Source organism: Orycteropus afer, unplaced genomic scaffold, assembly GCF_000298275.1.
Source record: "Orycteropus afer afer isolate SDZICR_OR568_19922 unplaced genomic scaffold, OryAfe1.0 scaffold00156, whole genome shotgun sequence".
NCBI classification, from domain to species: domain Eukaryota; kingdom Metazoa; phylum Chordata; class Mammalia; order Tubulidentata; family Orycteropodidae; genus Orycteropus; species Orycteropus afer.
In genome coordinates, this window is record NW_006921743.1 from 1,864,127 (window position 1) to 1,880,291 (window position 16,165).

The 16,165-nt window shown below is 38.3% G+C and overlaps 1 protein-coding gene across 1 annotated transcript in view; it reads right to left on the bottom strand.

Moving 5' to 3' along the window:
• Window positions 1–16,165, bottom strand: part of RIC1 (RIC1 homolog, RAB6A GEF complex partner 1) — a 182,928-nt gene that overhangs the window by 31,521 nt on the left and 135,242 nt on the right. Inside the window, exons 5-8 of the mRNA XM_007946326.2 lie at window positions 5,677–5,819; window positions 5,275–5,411; window positions 4,830–4,921; window positions 993–1,081 (exon numbers count right to left, since the gene is read on the bottom strand). Of these exons, the coding sequence (XP_007944517.1) occupies window positions 993–1,081; window positions 4,830–4,921; window positions 5,275–5,411; window positions 5,677–5,819 (461 nt within the window). The remainder of the gene's footprint in view (window positions 1–992; window positions 1,082–4,829; window positions 4,922–5,274; window positions 5,412–5,676; window positions 5,820–16,165) is intronic.

The following is a 16,165-nucleotide window of genomic DNA, read 5'->3' on the forward strand; positions in this document are numbered from 1 at the left end:
CCAAGGAGGGGTCACTATGAGTCTGGGCCGACTCCACGGCAAACAACAACATTGAATAAAAGAACTTCTGGTATTTCCTTTAGCCTACGAGTGCTGTGAAAAAATTATAGACACCAAGGGTGCAGTGAACCAAGAAATAATGCCAGAGAGATATAGCAGAAGGTGTGGTGGACACTGTGCTTGGTTAATCCAACATCTTTTTTCATCCTCTTCTCCCTTATCTACATCTGCCATAAAGATTGGGAAAAGCTAACATTTTCCAAGCTCTCCATGAAGTGTAAGGAACACATGCAACCTAGGTATGGCCAATTAGATGGAATTGGATGACAGCTAGAGCAGGTGGGAAGTGGGGGTGCTTCTGGAAAAGCATTTGCTTTTCTAATAAAAAACAGAAATGCCCTGTTTCTACCTTCCTTCTGGACTCAGATGCAGCTAGTAGTAATACTTGGGGTCAGGAGCTATCTTGTAACCATGAAGGAAAGGCCAAAGAAACACCAGTAAAAGCTTACCTTTGGATGTCATGCTATTTAGAAAATAAATCCTATTTGTTTAAGCCAGAGGAAGTTGGACTTTCTGTTCTTTTCAGAAAAAAGCATTTCTAGTGACAGGAGGAGTTTAGACACTAAAGGGTTCACAGAGGGTCTATCTGCTGCTGAATATCCCCAACAGCGTCTAGCATATAGTAGGTACTCCACAAGGATTTGTCAAAAGAATAAACTGAATTGGAAGGGATAAAATAACAGAGGAGATTAAATAAGAGACAAAAACAAAATCCAGACAAGTAACATAGGAACTAAAACTTAAGTAGCAAAAGTGAGGATGGAGAGGACTAATTAAAGGGATAAAAGAAATATCACAAGAGTCTCTCTAGTGACACAAATCCTTAGGTCACATGGAATATTGCTAGAAGTTCTAATATTTGACCTATATATCATTTAACTTAAAAGCAGCATTTGCTACATATAAAATTTTTTTAAAAAAAACCAACTCACCAGGATACTGTTTTGCTGTCAGCTCTAGTTTATGAGATAACAGCATGGCGCCACTGGTGTTATCTATTGTGTATACCTGCACAGAACCACTGAGAAAACAAACAAACTTTAAGAAAATTGATTTAGTAAAAAAAGACAAATACAAATATAAAAAGCATTATTAAGGGGAAGGAGTGTAAACTGAAACAAAATCATTTTGTAAAAAATTTGCAGTCATCTCATAAATTTGAATACACACCTATCTAGCAATTTCTTCTTCCCACATTGTACCAAAGGTGATTAATGTGACCAACTGCATATGACAGAAAGAATGATGTTATATCAAAGGTTGGGGTATAAAAGACTTCCATTTTGGATGTTCCCTCACTCTGGGTGGAGCTGGTACCATGTTTACAGGACACATAAGCACCTGACAGGCTCATGACTGAGCCTGGATGTGGGTTCCTCAGGCCCAGTCAATTAGATGATTGCAGGTCCACTGGAATGCTTTACTTGTCACAAGAGACTCTGGGCCAGAACTCCCCAGCTAAGCAGCTCCTGAGTCTCAGAAACCAAGATAATAAATGTTTGCTGCTTTACAACTTACTTCAAAATACCCCAGTAATACACAAATACATGTGTGTGTGCATGTATATAAAAACAGATGAAACAAACATGGAAAAATGTTTATAACTTGAATATAGATTATAAACATTTGGTCTATGGGTTTCATCACACTCTTCTTTCAACTTTGCTATTTGCTTAAAATTTTTGACTTAAAAATTAAAATAGAAAAAGAAACACTAACATGTTTATTTCTGGTAATATAGAGAACCATCCCATCGGAAAATAAACAAAAAATAACAGATAGAATTTAGTAACATTTTCATAAAACTATCAATGAGCTGACAAGATAGTTATCTCCATGGAATCTCAGTGAAGCAGGAGCCAGGCAAGGTAAGCCAAGCATTAAAATTTGCTTATGCTCTGAGGGCATTTGTTGAACACAGCAAACTTGATTTGCAGTTTTCATAGCTTCACAGAGGGCAGGAGGGTGGGAGTGGAAAATAGATTGGTACTATTTAAATTATCATAAAGATACACATTCCCTATGACCTAGAAATACACTATTAACTGTATCTTAGAGAAATTCTTGCATATATGTGGTAGGATGTATATAAAAAACTATACATACCATCATTGATCATAATAGCCTCACACCAAGAGATAATGAAAATGTCCATCAACAGCAAAGTGAATAAATTATGATATATTCATACAACAGAACACTACTTATAAATCAATCCAAATAAATGAATACATTACAGGTATATGGATCAATCCTACAATGTTGACTAAAAGAAGCAAGACACAAAATACAGAATATAAATCTAATCATAAAAAATTTAAAATCACATAAAATTAAACTATATTCTTCAGAAATGCATATATGGGTGGTAAAACTATAAAGAAAAGCAAATGACTGATTAGCACAAAAGACAGAAAACTAGTTTCCTTTAAGGGGGTGTGCAGTGTAGTAAATTACATAGTACGGCTTTTCTAGCCGTAAGTCTTTGTAAACTCCGTGGTGGAATTTGCTGTGAGCAACTGAGTAGCTCGTGATTGTAATCCACTTGGGGTATTTCTGTTGGGAGCAGCACGAAGCAATCTTCTGGGAAGTTCTCTCTCTCAGGTGTATAGAATTTTGATGTTGGGATTGGTTAGTTTGGCCACTCTGTCAGGCTCAAAAGGAGCCTTCCTAGAGGCAGAAGGAGTCCCTCTGACTGCTGGCTGAGAAAGACATGCTGCTGAGAGAAATAAGCTCCCAAGAGACATGCACTTGCTGAGAGAGAGATGTGAGAAGACTGCTGAGAGACACGAGACACATGCTGAGAGGCGCAAGACAAGCTGCTGAGACGCAAGACGCGCTGCTGAGATGCAAGACACACACTGCTGAGAGAGAGATGTGAGAGACATGCAGCGCTGAGAGTGCGATGTGCTACTGAGACTGCTGGCTGCTGAGTGAGACGGCCAGCTGTGAGAGACTGAGCACATTTCTAAACTTGAATTGTAGCCTGTTGCTTCCCTAATAAACCCCATAATCTGTGAGTTCTGTGTGGCCACTGCAGTGAATTATCAAACCCAGCAGAGAGGTGGTGGGTGCTGCAGGAGGAATGGTTGGTCAAAGGGCTGGAGGTAGGCAGCATGTCTGGCCTCACAGGAACAGCCTTGGACTACTGATGGCAATTCTGTCTTCCTCTTGTGGGGTTAAAGGAGGTCAGAAGATGGCGCCTCCCTGCCCCTTTGGCAAGGTGCAGAACAGTGAGTGCTATGACCAGAAAATGGCATGGGGTCAAGCTTCTGGTAGGCTGGCAATGTTCTATTTATTGATACAGTTATGAGTAGATGGGTGTATTATGAATTTTTTTATTCCATGACACAATAGTCAAGAAGGATTATTATACATTTTATAACAATAAGTTTAAAAATGTATGTGAAAGAATCAAATTTCTAGAAAAAGTCACTCAATTAGAGACAGAAAATATAAATCCTCTTAAATCTATTTAAAACACTGAATTGAACCACTACTGCAAAACATTCCCACAAAGAAAATTCAAGGCCCAGATGGCTTCAACCACAAATTCTACCACACATTCAAAGATGAAGAAAGAAGAGAAAAAGAGAAATCCCTGTTGAATTTCTTTTATGAGACAAACAAGCTTGGTCTCTAATAAGGAGAGTAAGAGAAAAAATTATAAGCAAGATGTGCTAATGAACATAGATTTTAAAGTGTGACTAGACCAAGCCTGGGTGTCTATTTGTTTGTATGTGTGTGTATATACAGTGTGAATTAAAGCAGGACATTGATTTTATGTGTGAGCTTTGAGCATTCTTGTTCCCTAAGGTAGCTTAGTGCCTAAGGCACTTGACGGCTAACCAGAAGGCTGGTGGTTCAAACCCACCAGCCATTCCTCGGAAGGAAGATGGGGCAGTCTACTTCTGTAGTAATATTGCCTCGGCAATCCAAGGAGGGGTCACTATGAGTCGGGCCCGACTCGACAGCGCATAACAACAACAACAACAACAAGGTAAAACCACTATTCCAAAGGTAATGTCAATGCTTAAGTCTCAAAATGAAAGGACTACTAAAAAAGAAAAAAAGGCAAACTGAGCACTAAGCATTCCAGAAAAAGAGATACCTCTTGAATTGGTGGTATTTGAAAAGAGCATCTCACTGCATCCCAAGCTGGACATTGGCAGCCTAGCCCCATTTTACCACTTGGCTTTTTACTCTTTTCCTTTCTATTTTCCACATATTCCCACTTTCTAAAGAAAGATAAGGGGGGTAAGGTAACTTATTCATGCCATGAAAATGGAGTTTGAGTCCTTCCAGATTCTCTTTTAAATAACACCCAAACCAAACCCACTGTGGTTGAGTCGGATTCGACTCATAGTGACTTCTCCTTGGGTTTCCGAGGCAGTATCACTACGGAAGTAGATTGCCCAACCTTCCCTCTGAGAAGTGGCTGGTGAGTTTGAACCGCCAGCCTTCTAGTTAGCAGTCAAATGCCTTAGGCACAACCTAAAATGTAATTGATTTACTCTTTTTAACTTATAACTCAATATTCTACCTCTAAGGAAAAGCTTACTTTTAAAATTAAAATGCTCAATCTCTAAAATTTGCTCTTTTTATCTTTGTTTGCTTTAATTTGATAAACACCTTCAGATTTTTTAGTAAGGCTGATTTATAAACTATGATAGGCATGACAAAGTTTACAAGTATACTAAGTATATTTATGCTTAAAAATATTGTTTTAGGCAATAACTCTTAAAAATACAGAAGTCTTTATTAATTACCTTGCACAACCAAATGCCATTAGTCGATACTTGTTATTTACTGCTACACAAGTTCCATCAACAACATCTTGGGGCCAAACTCCATGAAGCTGCTACAAAATTAAAGGAAATACCAGAGCAGTAGAGTATTATTAAAACAACTAGTATGTGGAGATAAATATCAAAATAACCAGTAAAGGAGCAAAAAGTAGTTGCCTCCAAAATGGATAACTGGGAGTAGGCAGAGCAGGGAAGAGGGCAGGAACTATTGTTTTTCTTCAACATGTCTCATAGAATTATTTGTCTATTTATACCATTTATATGTATAGAGCTCATTTCAAAAGTATTTAACAACAACTTCTAAAATAATAAATAAGGAAAATCGGGTGTGTGTGTTAATGACAGTGAGTAAAATTAATGAATGCAAAATAAAGAAAATAAACATGCTGTTATCAGTCAGTCATACCTCTGCAGTCAATCTACTTGACACTGGTGTAATAAACCCCACTTTGCCATCATTAAACACAACGGCAAACCCATCCAGTGTGGCACAGTATTCCATGTCTCTGATATACACATCTGCAAAGCCTAGGAATGAACCTGCTGATGATAAAAGAAATAGATGAATCACTCTCTCACACTGTTTGCAAACTCTGTAAGGACAGTTAGAAGGACAAAAATAACAATCTAACAACACTGAACACTTAAACTACCCTTTCCTCTTTACAGAGGCACATATATATATTATCTGCCTTGCATAATTAATTCTAAAGTAGAAAAGTCAATGTTTGTCCACGGAAAATACCTTAAGGAAATTATCTTAAATATCGTACACCTGGTTCTATCCCCATGTGGAAGGTATAACTACCTCTAGATGACTGCAGATCTACTGAAAAGGGTACTGTGCAAAGATTAATGGCTTTCCTTCCATTTGTCATGCCTTCCCAGTGAATAAGATGAAGAAGTCCATCAGAAGTAGCAACCAGGAGATCTTCCAGCACAGACTGCAATCTGTAGGGAGTTAAGCAATTTAGAGTCAATTAACTTTTTTTCTTTTAATTGTGATCTGGTTTACAAAACAACTTGGTTTTCTATTCAACAATCTGTACACATTCTGTTTTGTGATAATCAACCCACAATGCCACAGCACTCTTCCCACTTCCTCCCAGTACCACTTCCTTTCATCCTTCCTTCCTTCTCATCCCCTCTCACCTTCCTAGCTCTATGCCTAGGCCCTCTTGATCTCGTATGGTTATTTGATCTGAAGAGTGCACCCTTCCTGGCATCACTAAATTTAAAGAGAGAGCATAATGGGAAAGCAGTGAATATAAATATAATTGCTTTGGAGAATACTTAGGCAAAAAAGATCATTAAAACCATTTACAAAGCATCTCCATTTATATGGAATTTATCTACATAGCCTTTTTTTTCTACCTATGATTCACTCTAGAGTTAAAGAGTCTGGATGAAGGGCTATAGGCAGCTATAGTTACAAACTTGATGAACTGGGTTTAAAATTAGAAACATGAAACGGCAAATTAGAAGTGGAAGGATCAATGAAAGATGACAAGAAAGGGATGAGGCAGAGAAGCTATAAAAAGGCCTAGAACTAAAAACAGAATGACAATCTAGAGCCATAGAGTGTAGAAGTAAACAAGCTGCTAGTATTGTCAACAGAACTTTCTGCAATGATGGAAATAGTCTGTAGCTGTACTATCCAACATGGTAGCCCTTAGCCATATGTGGTTACTAGGCACTTGAAACATATCTAGTATGACTTAACTGAATTTCAAAATTTATTTTCATTTAATTAACTTAAATAACCTCATGTGACTAGTGATTACTGTATTAGAGAGCCTAGCTCTACATTAATGTGTTTCTAGGGTACAACTGAGTCTCATACTGTTCATTCATTCAACAAACATTTAACAAGCCATACTCTGTGACAGGTCTTACGCTGTGTGTTTGAGATTCAAAGATGAGTAAAATATAGCCCCTCCTTCAGAAGACCTCAGTAGTTAACACTATGTGTAAAGATATATAACATTTACTTCCCCACTCATCGGGAAAATGGAAGGAATGCTGGGCAATCTACTTCCGTAGTGATACCGCCTCAGAAACCCAAGGAGTGGTCACTATGAGTCGGGTCCGACTTAATGGCACATAACAACAACAACAATGGGGAAAAATGCCTACAGAGCTAGTTACATATTTGGCACTAAATGTCTGGTAGCATAGCGCCTAAGGCACTTGACCGTTAACCAGAAGGCTGGCGGTTCAAACCCACCAGCCACTCCTTGGAAGGAAGGTTGGGCAATCTACTTCCGTAGTGATACTGACTCAGAAACCCAAGGAGGGGTCGCTATGAGTCGGGTCTGACTTGACAGCACATAACAACAACAACAAAAAATGTTTGTAAGAGGGAAGGAGGAAAAGAGGACTAGAGTGAAGAGAGGGGAACCCACAAATGAAACTTCAATACTAATAGGGAAGAGAAAACGAGAACCAAGGGAACCACTGACAACTAGTTTCAAGAAAACTGAGGCAATAAAGTAGATTTAAGAGAAAGAATTGTCAACAGTATTAAGTTCTATCAAGACTTTATATACATATACATATAGATAATTTCCTTTCATATTTAAGAAGGAAATAGTGTATTTTAGAAATATCTTAATCTATAATGGGGAAAATATTGTTAATGCTTTAATTTGTACACTAAACCTTCAACTATTTGGACAGTTCAATGACTCACTCCTCAAAGGTTTATGGTAAGGAAGACTTTATTGTATTTTTGTTCTCAACTACAGAAGTACTGAAAAGGGCTAGAATAAGATGTTTCCTTACCCAGCTCTCTCTCTCTCTCAAACTTCACAGCATTTGGAATCAATTAAAATTCTTAGTTTACAGAAAGTTTTTAAGAATTCACCTTTTACAATATTATATATTCTTTCATTTCAAATGTATATTTTAGGGACAAAATTTACGTGTATTATGTGGTGAGCAGAGTATAAAAATTTTGTATTTTTGACCTGCTACTACCTGTCTAAGGAGCTCTGGCAGCATAGTAGATAAGGCATTTGGCTGCTAACCAGATCAGTGGTTCAAACCCACCAGCCGCTCCATGGAAGGAAAACAGGGTGATCTACTTCTGTAAAGATCTACAGCCTCTGAACATGTCTAGAGTCTATTTAGTGGAGATAGTCACTGGGTCAGCAGTGACTTTCATTCAGCAGGATCAGCCTAGATTTTTGGCAGACTATATTCTTCTCTCCCAATGCCTACCTTCCTAACCCACCCAAGGAACCTACACGGAAGGAGCTGCAGTTAGCAATGTGTCAGGCATGTGACCAGCATAAAGGCAGAATAATGACTGAGAACTACTGCTCAGTGTTACAGAATCATAACACTTCAGAGAAGAAAGTAAAACTTACACATATTGTCTTCTTTTTCCTGAGAGATACCATATAACATCTTACCCAGAGCCACTTCCTTCCTAGAAGTAGCTGGTGGGTTTGAACTGCCAACCTTCTGGTTAGCAGTCAAATGCCTTGGGTACTACGCCACCAGAGCTCCTAAATAAAACATACATCTAAGGTATTCTTCACAACTCTCAGCAGGTACTTTATAGTTAGAAGAACCCTCTTCCATCTGGGCTTTAACTGGCGAAAATAATTTGGTTCCTATGACAACATACCAACATTCAAAACCAAAGTAGGGTATTTTAAAAGTCTGCATGATGATTAAAGTCATTTGGATACTTAAAAAGCATTTTCATAGAGAGTAAAAATATGTTTCAGTCTTTCCTAGGGGATAAGAATAGGCTTAGTTAAAATATCACAACTCCAACTCTAAGGGGGAAAACAATTTTTAGGCTTTTTTTCATTCAACAACTGTGTACTGCATACTCACTATGTGTGAGGCCTAATAACAGGTGTTGGAGAAACAAAACAGTGCTTACTCTTGACGCTCACAGTATGGTTGCAAAGGAATACAGAACACAGAAAGGTGGTAATAACTTAAAGAACAGAGGGTCAGAGAAGTCCCAAGGAGGAGTGTTGAAAAATGTAAACACAAGGTGACTGGCTGACATGAAAGCTGAGTCTCCTTGTAGGCAGAGTAGGAAAATGTAGGGTGAGCAAAGGGAATGAAGACTTTTCGGCTGGCGGTTCAAACCCACCAGCCACTCCTCGGAAGGAAGGTTGGGCAATCCTACTTCCGTAGTGATACTGCCTTGGAAACCCAAGGAGGGGTCGCTATGAGTCGGGGCTGACTCAACGGCACATAACAACAACAACAACAACATCCTTACAAAAGCAAGGAATTACAACAGAGCAGTTAGAGAACGGAAGAAGCTCTAGACTGGAATTGTAGGGGCCTGAAGGAGCAGAAGGAAGAAAACTAAAAATGTAGTCTGGAGAAAATGGGGAAGGATTTTGTATTCTATTGATAAGGCGGTAAACAAATATTGTTAGTAGTTGTCACACATGAGTGGAAAGTGACCAGGATTTTTTTTTTTCTTTTTTTTAAAGAAGATGTGTGTGGCAAAATATGGGAAAAAAAGGGAGATCAGATACAGCTAGGAAACCACACAGTATTATAGGCAAGAAGTAAGAAGGGAATGATAATAGTAGTTTTCACTGATGAAAATGAGGAGATGGACTTGAGAAAAAGGGAAAAAAGCAGTAAGAATCCATTAATCAATTGAATGTGGAAAATGAAAGGGAAGGGTGAAGAGAAGATGACTCCATGTCCTCCGAATTGGACTACTGGCCAGTGTGACATCCATACCCAAGACAATGAATATAGAAAGAACAGATTCAGGAAAGTTTAAGTTTAGGCATGTTTGAGATACCTGTGGGATATCCAAGTACTCAGACAGTTGGAATATGGTCTGGAGCTGAGAAATTATATCAGAACTGAAGACAGATTTGGGATTCATCAGCACTGCAGCTGCACATAAAATCTCTTTCAAATCTCTGGTTGATGCTTAAACTATCCATACTGAGTTGAGACTTCAAGCAACTTGGGGAAAGCCACACAGATATAGGGCTGAAAGAGCTGAGATTTCAGTAGCTACCCATTGCACAAGAGACAGAGTTTGTAACATGAGTCCCAAAAAGTCAACAGGGGCATGACAAACATTTCAAACTTTCCACTTAATCCCCAGAAGGCTCTGTACCTTAGAAGCAGAGACTATGTACCAGGACTACAAGCACACTGAAGTAGATCCACCCTAAGGAGCCTTAAATCAAATCTTCACCAGATCAAAATAAATGAACTGCCTGGTAAGCAAAACTCAACCTCTTCCAGTAAAGTTAATAGAATTCACAGTCTCTACAACATTATCATTCACAATGTTGCGATAAAATATAATGACCAGATGTGTGAATAAATACGAAAATGTGATCCAGAGTCAAAGAAGTCAATCAATATAAATAGACTTATAGATAACTTGATGCTGGAATTAGTAAGTAATGACTTTAAAATACCTGTGGATAAATGTAATAAAGAATCTATAGAAAAGATATATTCTTCTCTTCACTGAATTGAAAGTAAACAAACTTGTGAAAAGAAACACTTGATGACAGATACTAAAGTCCTGAATACTTCCATCAAACCAACCAGCTGCTATTGAGTTGATTTCAACCCCATTTGTGTCAGAGTAGAACTATGCTCCACCAGCTTTTCAAATGCTGATTTTTCAGCATCAGATCAACAGGCCTTTCTTCTGAAGCACTTGCAAGTGGACTCAAGCCGACAATCTTTTAGCAAATAAGTTTGTTAACGATTTGTGCTACCCAAGGACTCAAAAATACAAATATTTACTATTTCACTAATATTAAATAGTAAATATTACATAGTGCTTTTTTTCGGTGTCAGGGATGGGGAAAATATGGAATAAATTGGTATTTGAAAGTTAGAAACAGGACAATCTAAGAGTTTTGATTATTAGTTATATTAGTACTTCTTATTTTCTAAATATTCCCTGTCCTCCATTAATAACAATGTTTGGATGTTTAGCATTACCTATATTCCTTCTTCAATCAAAAACGAAAAGATGGCAACTCTTGTTCCTAAAAGCAACAGTATAACCATTATTCTAAACTTTATGTGACCTGCATTTTTGGTAGCAGGAAGGAAAACAGTTGCTTATAAAGCCTAGGTATCATTTATTTTCACTCAATTCAAAACTGTAGCGTATCTTCAATCACATTTCTAGCAGGTATGTGCTGCAGGCACGAATAACATCAAAATGCTTCAAAATGTAATTATTTTATTGGCATTTTAAGAGAAACCTAAATTTGTTGATTAAAAAATAGCACCTGATAGGTTACCCTGCTCCAAGATGGCAGAAATTCTTTTCTTAAAGGTTCTATGTTGTTTGTTGTTGTTATGTGCTGTCGAGTCAGACCCGACTCATAGCGGCCCCTTCTAGGGCTTCCGAGGTGGTATCACTACGGAAGTAGATTGCCCAACCTTCCTTCCGAGGAGTGGCTGGTGGGTTTGAATCCCCAGCCTTCTGGTTAGCAATCAAATGCCTTAGGCACTACGCTACCAGAGCTCCCTAAAGGTTCTATGTCCTGTCCTGTCTCATTTCCATGAACCATACTATTCCTATCTCCAGGTGGGGCTAGAAAGCTATTCTTGCGCAGTTCCACTCAGCTTGAGACCGACCCACAAGATGAAGTTCCTTATGCGTTACCTTCTTGAAAACTATCTCTATGTGCAAATATATGCAATCTGTGGTGACAAGTAATCTTCTGGCCAAAGATGTGAACCCCATTTTTTGTAAAAGATCAAAGTTAAGCAAAACAATAACAAATGAGAATAAGGTATATAAGGATGGCTTAAACAAGGCAAGATAATAGCCAGCCACTGGCATAGTATTTTATTTTTAATACGGTCCACTATCATTCTGTACTGTATTCTAATAAGAAAAATGATGAAAGAAGCCTTTATTACAACTGTGAGTCAGAAGGGATTTTAAAAATCAGGCATTACATTCATTGATTTCAACATATTCTTGTTTCACTCATATAGTACAATACTTAAGAAGGGTGCACAGTACAAAGGTCTGTCTCTTCCAACACTGTCCTCTAGCCACTCAGTTCTCATATCTTCTGCATTATTCTAGAATCATACCTATTCTACCACCACCACTTACATTTTTAGAAACAAATGGCAACATGATTATATACCATGCCATACACGTACGTTGCTTATTTCCCCCAAGATTTACTTTTCAGTTAATATTGTCCTCACTGCATTTATAGCTGCATACTACTGTCATTGTGTAGATTTAAGAATATTTATTGAACAAACAAACAAAAAAAACCCCAAACTCACTGCCATCAAGTCAATTGTGACTCACAGCAATCCTGCCTTTGGTTTCCAAGGCAGTATTTCTACTGAAGTAGATTGCCCAATCTTATTTCCAAGGAGTGGCTGGTGGGTTTGAACTGCCAGTCTTCTGGTTAGCAGTCAAACACCTTAGGCACTAGGCCATCAGAGCAAGCTCCCTATTAATGGGCATTTAGGTTGTTTTCAATCTTTTTGTAATACAATGTTTCAATGAGAAACCCTAGTATATGTCATTTGCAAAATGTATGAGTGTATCCCTTGGAAAAATTCCCAGCAGCAGAAATGCTGGGACAAAGGATACAAATATTTGTAAAGGAGGAGAATTTGCCTATGACCTTTCTTTTAGTGATTTCTTACTTAGCTGTACTACAGGCCTTGAACATCTACATGAACTGGTTTTCACTGTAATTACCTAAAAACAGAATACTTCATTTCTACATAGTAAAAATATTTAAGAAATTTTGACAGAGTAATTAACTCTATATACCTAACAACAACATTTAACAAAAAAAAAAATACAGCAAATGCTATTTTTAATTGTATCAAACACAGGTAAGATACAAGAGATTTTTCATTTATTCAACAAATTTTCCCTGAAAATAGGCAATCATCTTCTAAAAATGGGAAGAAAATGTGTCATAAACTGAACTACATCCCCCCAGAATAAGTGTTAACTTGCATGGGCCATGATTCTCAGTGGTTTAGCAGTTGCATAATGATGCAATCTAGCAATTATATAATGCTGTAATCATCCCTAATGATGTGATCTGATGTGATCAGTCAATCAGTTGTTAAGAAGATTAAGATGGTATGTAGCACACTGAACTCAGGTCACAGCCCTGATCTAAGGGGAATTTTCCCTGGGGTGTGGCCTGCATCACCTTTTATAAGAGATAAAAGGAGAAAGAAGCAAGGAGAGAAAGAGGGACACCTCAGTACTACCAAAAAAGAAGAGATGGGAGCATGCATCCTTTGGTCCCAGGATCGCTGTGCTGAGAACCTCCTAGGCCCAGAGAACACTGATGCCAAGATACATGGAAATCGCCTAGGGATACTGGTCCCACAAATGTGGAAAGGCAACAAGGACCTTCCCCCACAGCTGACACAGAGAAAGCCTTCTCCCAAAGCTCACACCCTAAAACTGGACTTCTAGCCTCCTAAAATGTGAGAGAGTCAATTTCTGTTTGTTAAAGTCATCCACTGTGATATAGTAGCACTAGAAAACTAAGACAATATTTAAACAATATTATAGGCAAAATTGGGAGCTCTGGTAGCATAGTGGCTAAGGCACTTGACTGCTAACCAGAAGGCTGGCGGTTCAAACCCACCAACCACTCCTCGGAAGGAAGGTTGGGCAATCCTACTTCCGTAGTGATACTGCCTCGGAAACCCAAGGAGGGGTCACCCGCTATGAGTCGGGTCCGACTCTACGGCACATAACAACAACAACAACAACAATAATAGGCAAAATGGCTTCAGTATACTCTATATACCCCTTAGGAAAGACAGATGCATAGTTTACAGCTCAGTTATATTGAATCAGAATTTCAGGGAGTAACTTGAGCATCTTTTTTTTTTTTTTAAATCTCCACAGCTTATTCTGATGCCCAGCTACCATTGAGAACTAGTGAGGTACACTGAGAACCATTGAGGCCCCATGGAAAGATTGAGATGAGGTTTGAGGTAAATGTAAGAAAACAGGAATGTCCTTACAGAGCAGGAGCTACTTTAGCTGAGGGACTTGAAAGATTTTCACCAGTCAGAGGAAGTTGTGCAAGTTAAATTGTAGAGGTATGCAAAGCTTTGGTCATTCTGGGATAATCTGGTGTGACTGGACTGTAGGGCTGAAAGGACCACCACAACAAATGAAGCTAGAATAGGAACTGAAATCCTTACATACTAGAATATAGGCAGGTGTCAACCTAGACGCAGGATCTTTACAACGAAGACTACTTTAATTAGCCAAGAAAAAGAAATAATATAGGTCTTAATTAAAATAACACTAGAGTTAAATAAAAGGGAAATAAAATTCTAAACATAATAAGGCTGACTTAGTAAAGAATAGGCTGAGGGAAAAGGAAGAGTCAAGGATGATTCTTATATATCTGCAGAGTTTAGGTAACTAGACGGATTGTATATTCACAGAAATAAGCTAAAACTAAGGCATGAATGCAACCTAGATCCATAGTTTATACCATGATCTAATTTCCTTTCCAAACATCTAGCAATCAGCCAGAATTTATCATAAATTTACAATTAGGTGAAAAATGTGTTTTTAAGCCACATAAAATATGGCAATACCCAAATCAAACAACTGTAGAACTGAAATTTTAAAAAGTATAAATATCTAAATAAAATTGCAGTTTTATACTCAATTTATAGATATTATTAGAAAAAATATAATGATATACCATCTGTAAAACTTCAAACACCTCATATGGGTTAATCAATCACTCATTCATTCATTCATTCATTTGTGATTTGGGTGAAAGTTTACAGAGCAAAATCACTTTCCATACAGCAAGCAAAATCACTTTCCATACAGCAAGCAGTTCACATATACTTTGTTTCATGACATTGGCTACAATTTACCCCAATGCACCAGCTCCCCTCCCACTTCCTTCCAATAGTTACCTCTTCCTTTGTCTATCCCTTTGTTGCACTCCTGTCCCCTGAGCTGTCTAGCTGTGTATACACAGCCCTGCTATTCTCCCATGATTATTCTCTCAAAGAAGTGAATCTACCTCAGGTAAATGTTCAACTCATATACTTGTCTTTTGTTTGGCTGGCAGCCACAGGTGTGGGTTCAATTCCAGACCTGAAGAGCAGCCACAGTCTCAGTGGTTCCACCAGGCTCTATCAGACCAGCAAACCTGGTCCCTCCTTTTCTTTTCCAAACGATTTTGAGTTTTGTTCCACATTGTTCTCCCTCTGTATCCAGGATCTCCTACATAAATCCCCCTCCAAGTGGTTGACAGTGGTAGCCCGGCACAATCTAGTTCTTCTGGTGTCATAGTCGTATAGGCTGTGGATCACATTGTGTACCAGTCGCTTGCACCAACTGTTTCCACGAATCTTTGGTTTTCCTCATTCTTCTTTGCTCTGGACGAGAAGAGACCCATCGCTGCATCTAGATGGCTGCTAACAAGCTTTTAAGATCCCAGTCGCTATTTGCCAAAGTAGGAGGTGGAACAATGTTTTGTGTAGTATGTTATGCCAATTGACCTTGATGTCCGCTGTGACTATAGTCCCGAGCCTACAGGTTCAACTACTCACTCCCTCTGGGTAGCTGGCTGTGACCAAGAAGTGACTACAACCTTGTCCCTTGTCAGCTCCTATACTCCTGGGAATTCTTACAGAACATACAAATACACTTGTTGAACCACTGTCTGCCAGCCCTATACATGATCTTGGGTTCACTCCTTGCTGCACAGACATACCTAAGAGTTCAGCCTGTCCACCCATCTATCCACCTATATACCCATGTTTGCCTTCACTGACAACGTAGTACTGTATGTGCAAAAGGGTTTGTCTTTGTTGTCTGCAACTCCCATGTACCTCTCTAAGTCTTCCTCTTCCTCAATGTCACCGTGTTGATTACTCTTGGTATATTGCCCTTCTCTTAACCCAAATAAATACTTATCTCTACCAACCTAACAGTGTCCCCTTCCCTCCCACCCCTAATAACCAACAAAGAAAATTTCCTTCCATATATAAACCTTTCCTTGACTTTTATAATAACAGGCTAATACAGTATTTGTCCTTCTGTGATTGACTTATTTCACTTAGCATAATGTCCTCCAAGTATATCCATGTTATGCAGTGTTTTTCAGATTCTATGTTATTCTTTCTTTCTTTTTTTTAATTAATTAATTAATTTAATTTATTTGTTTTTATTTGGGTGAAGATTTACAGAGCAAATTCACTTTCCATACAGCAGTTCACATATACTTTGTCTCATGTCATTGACCACAGTTTATCACAATGCAACAGCT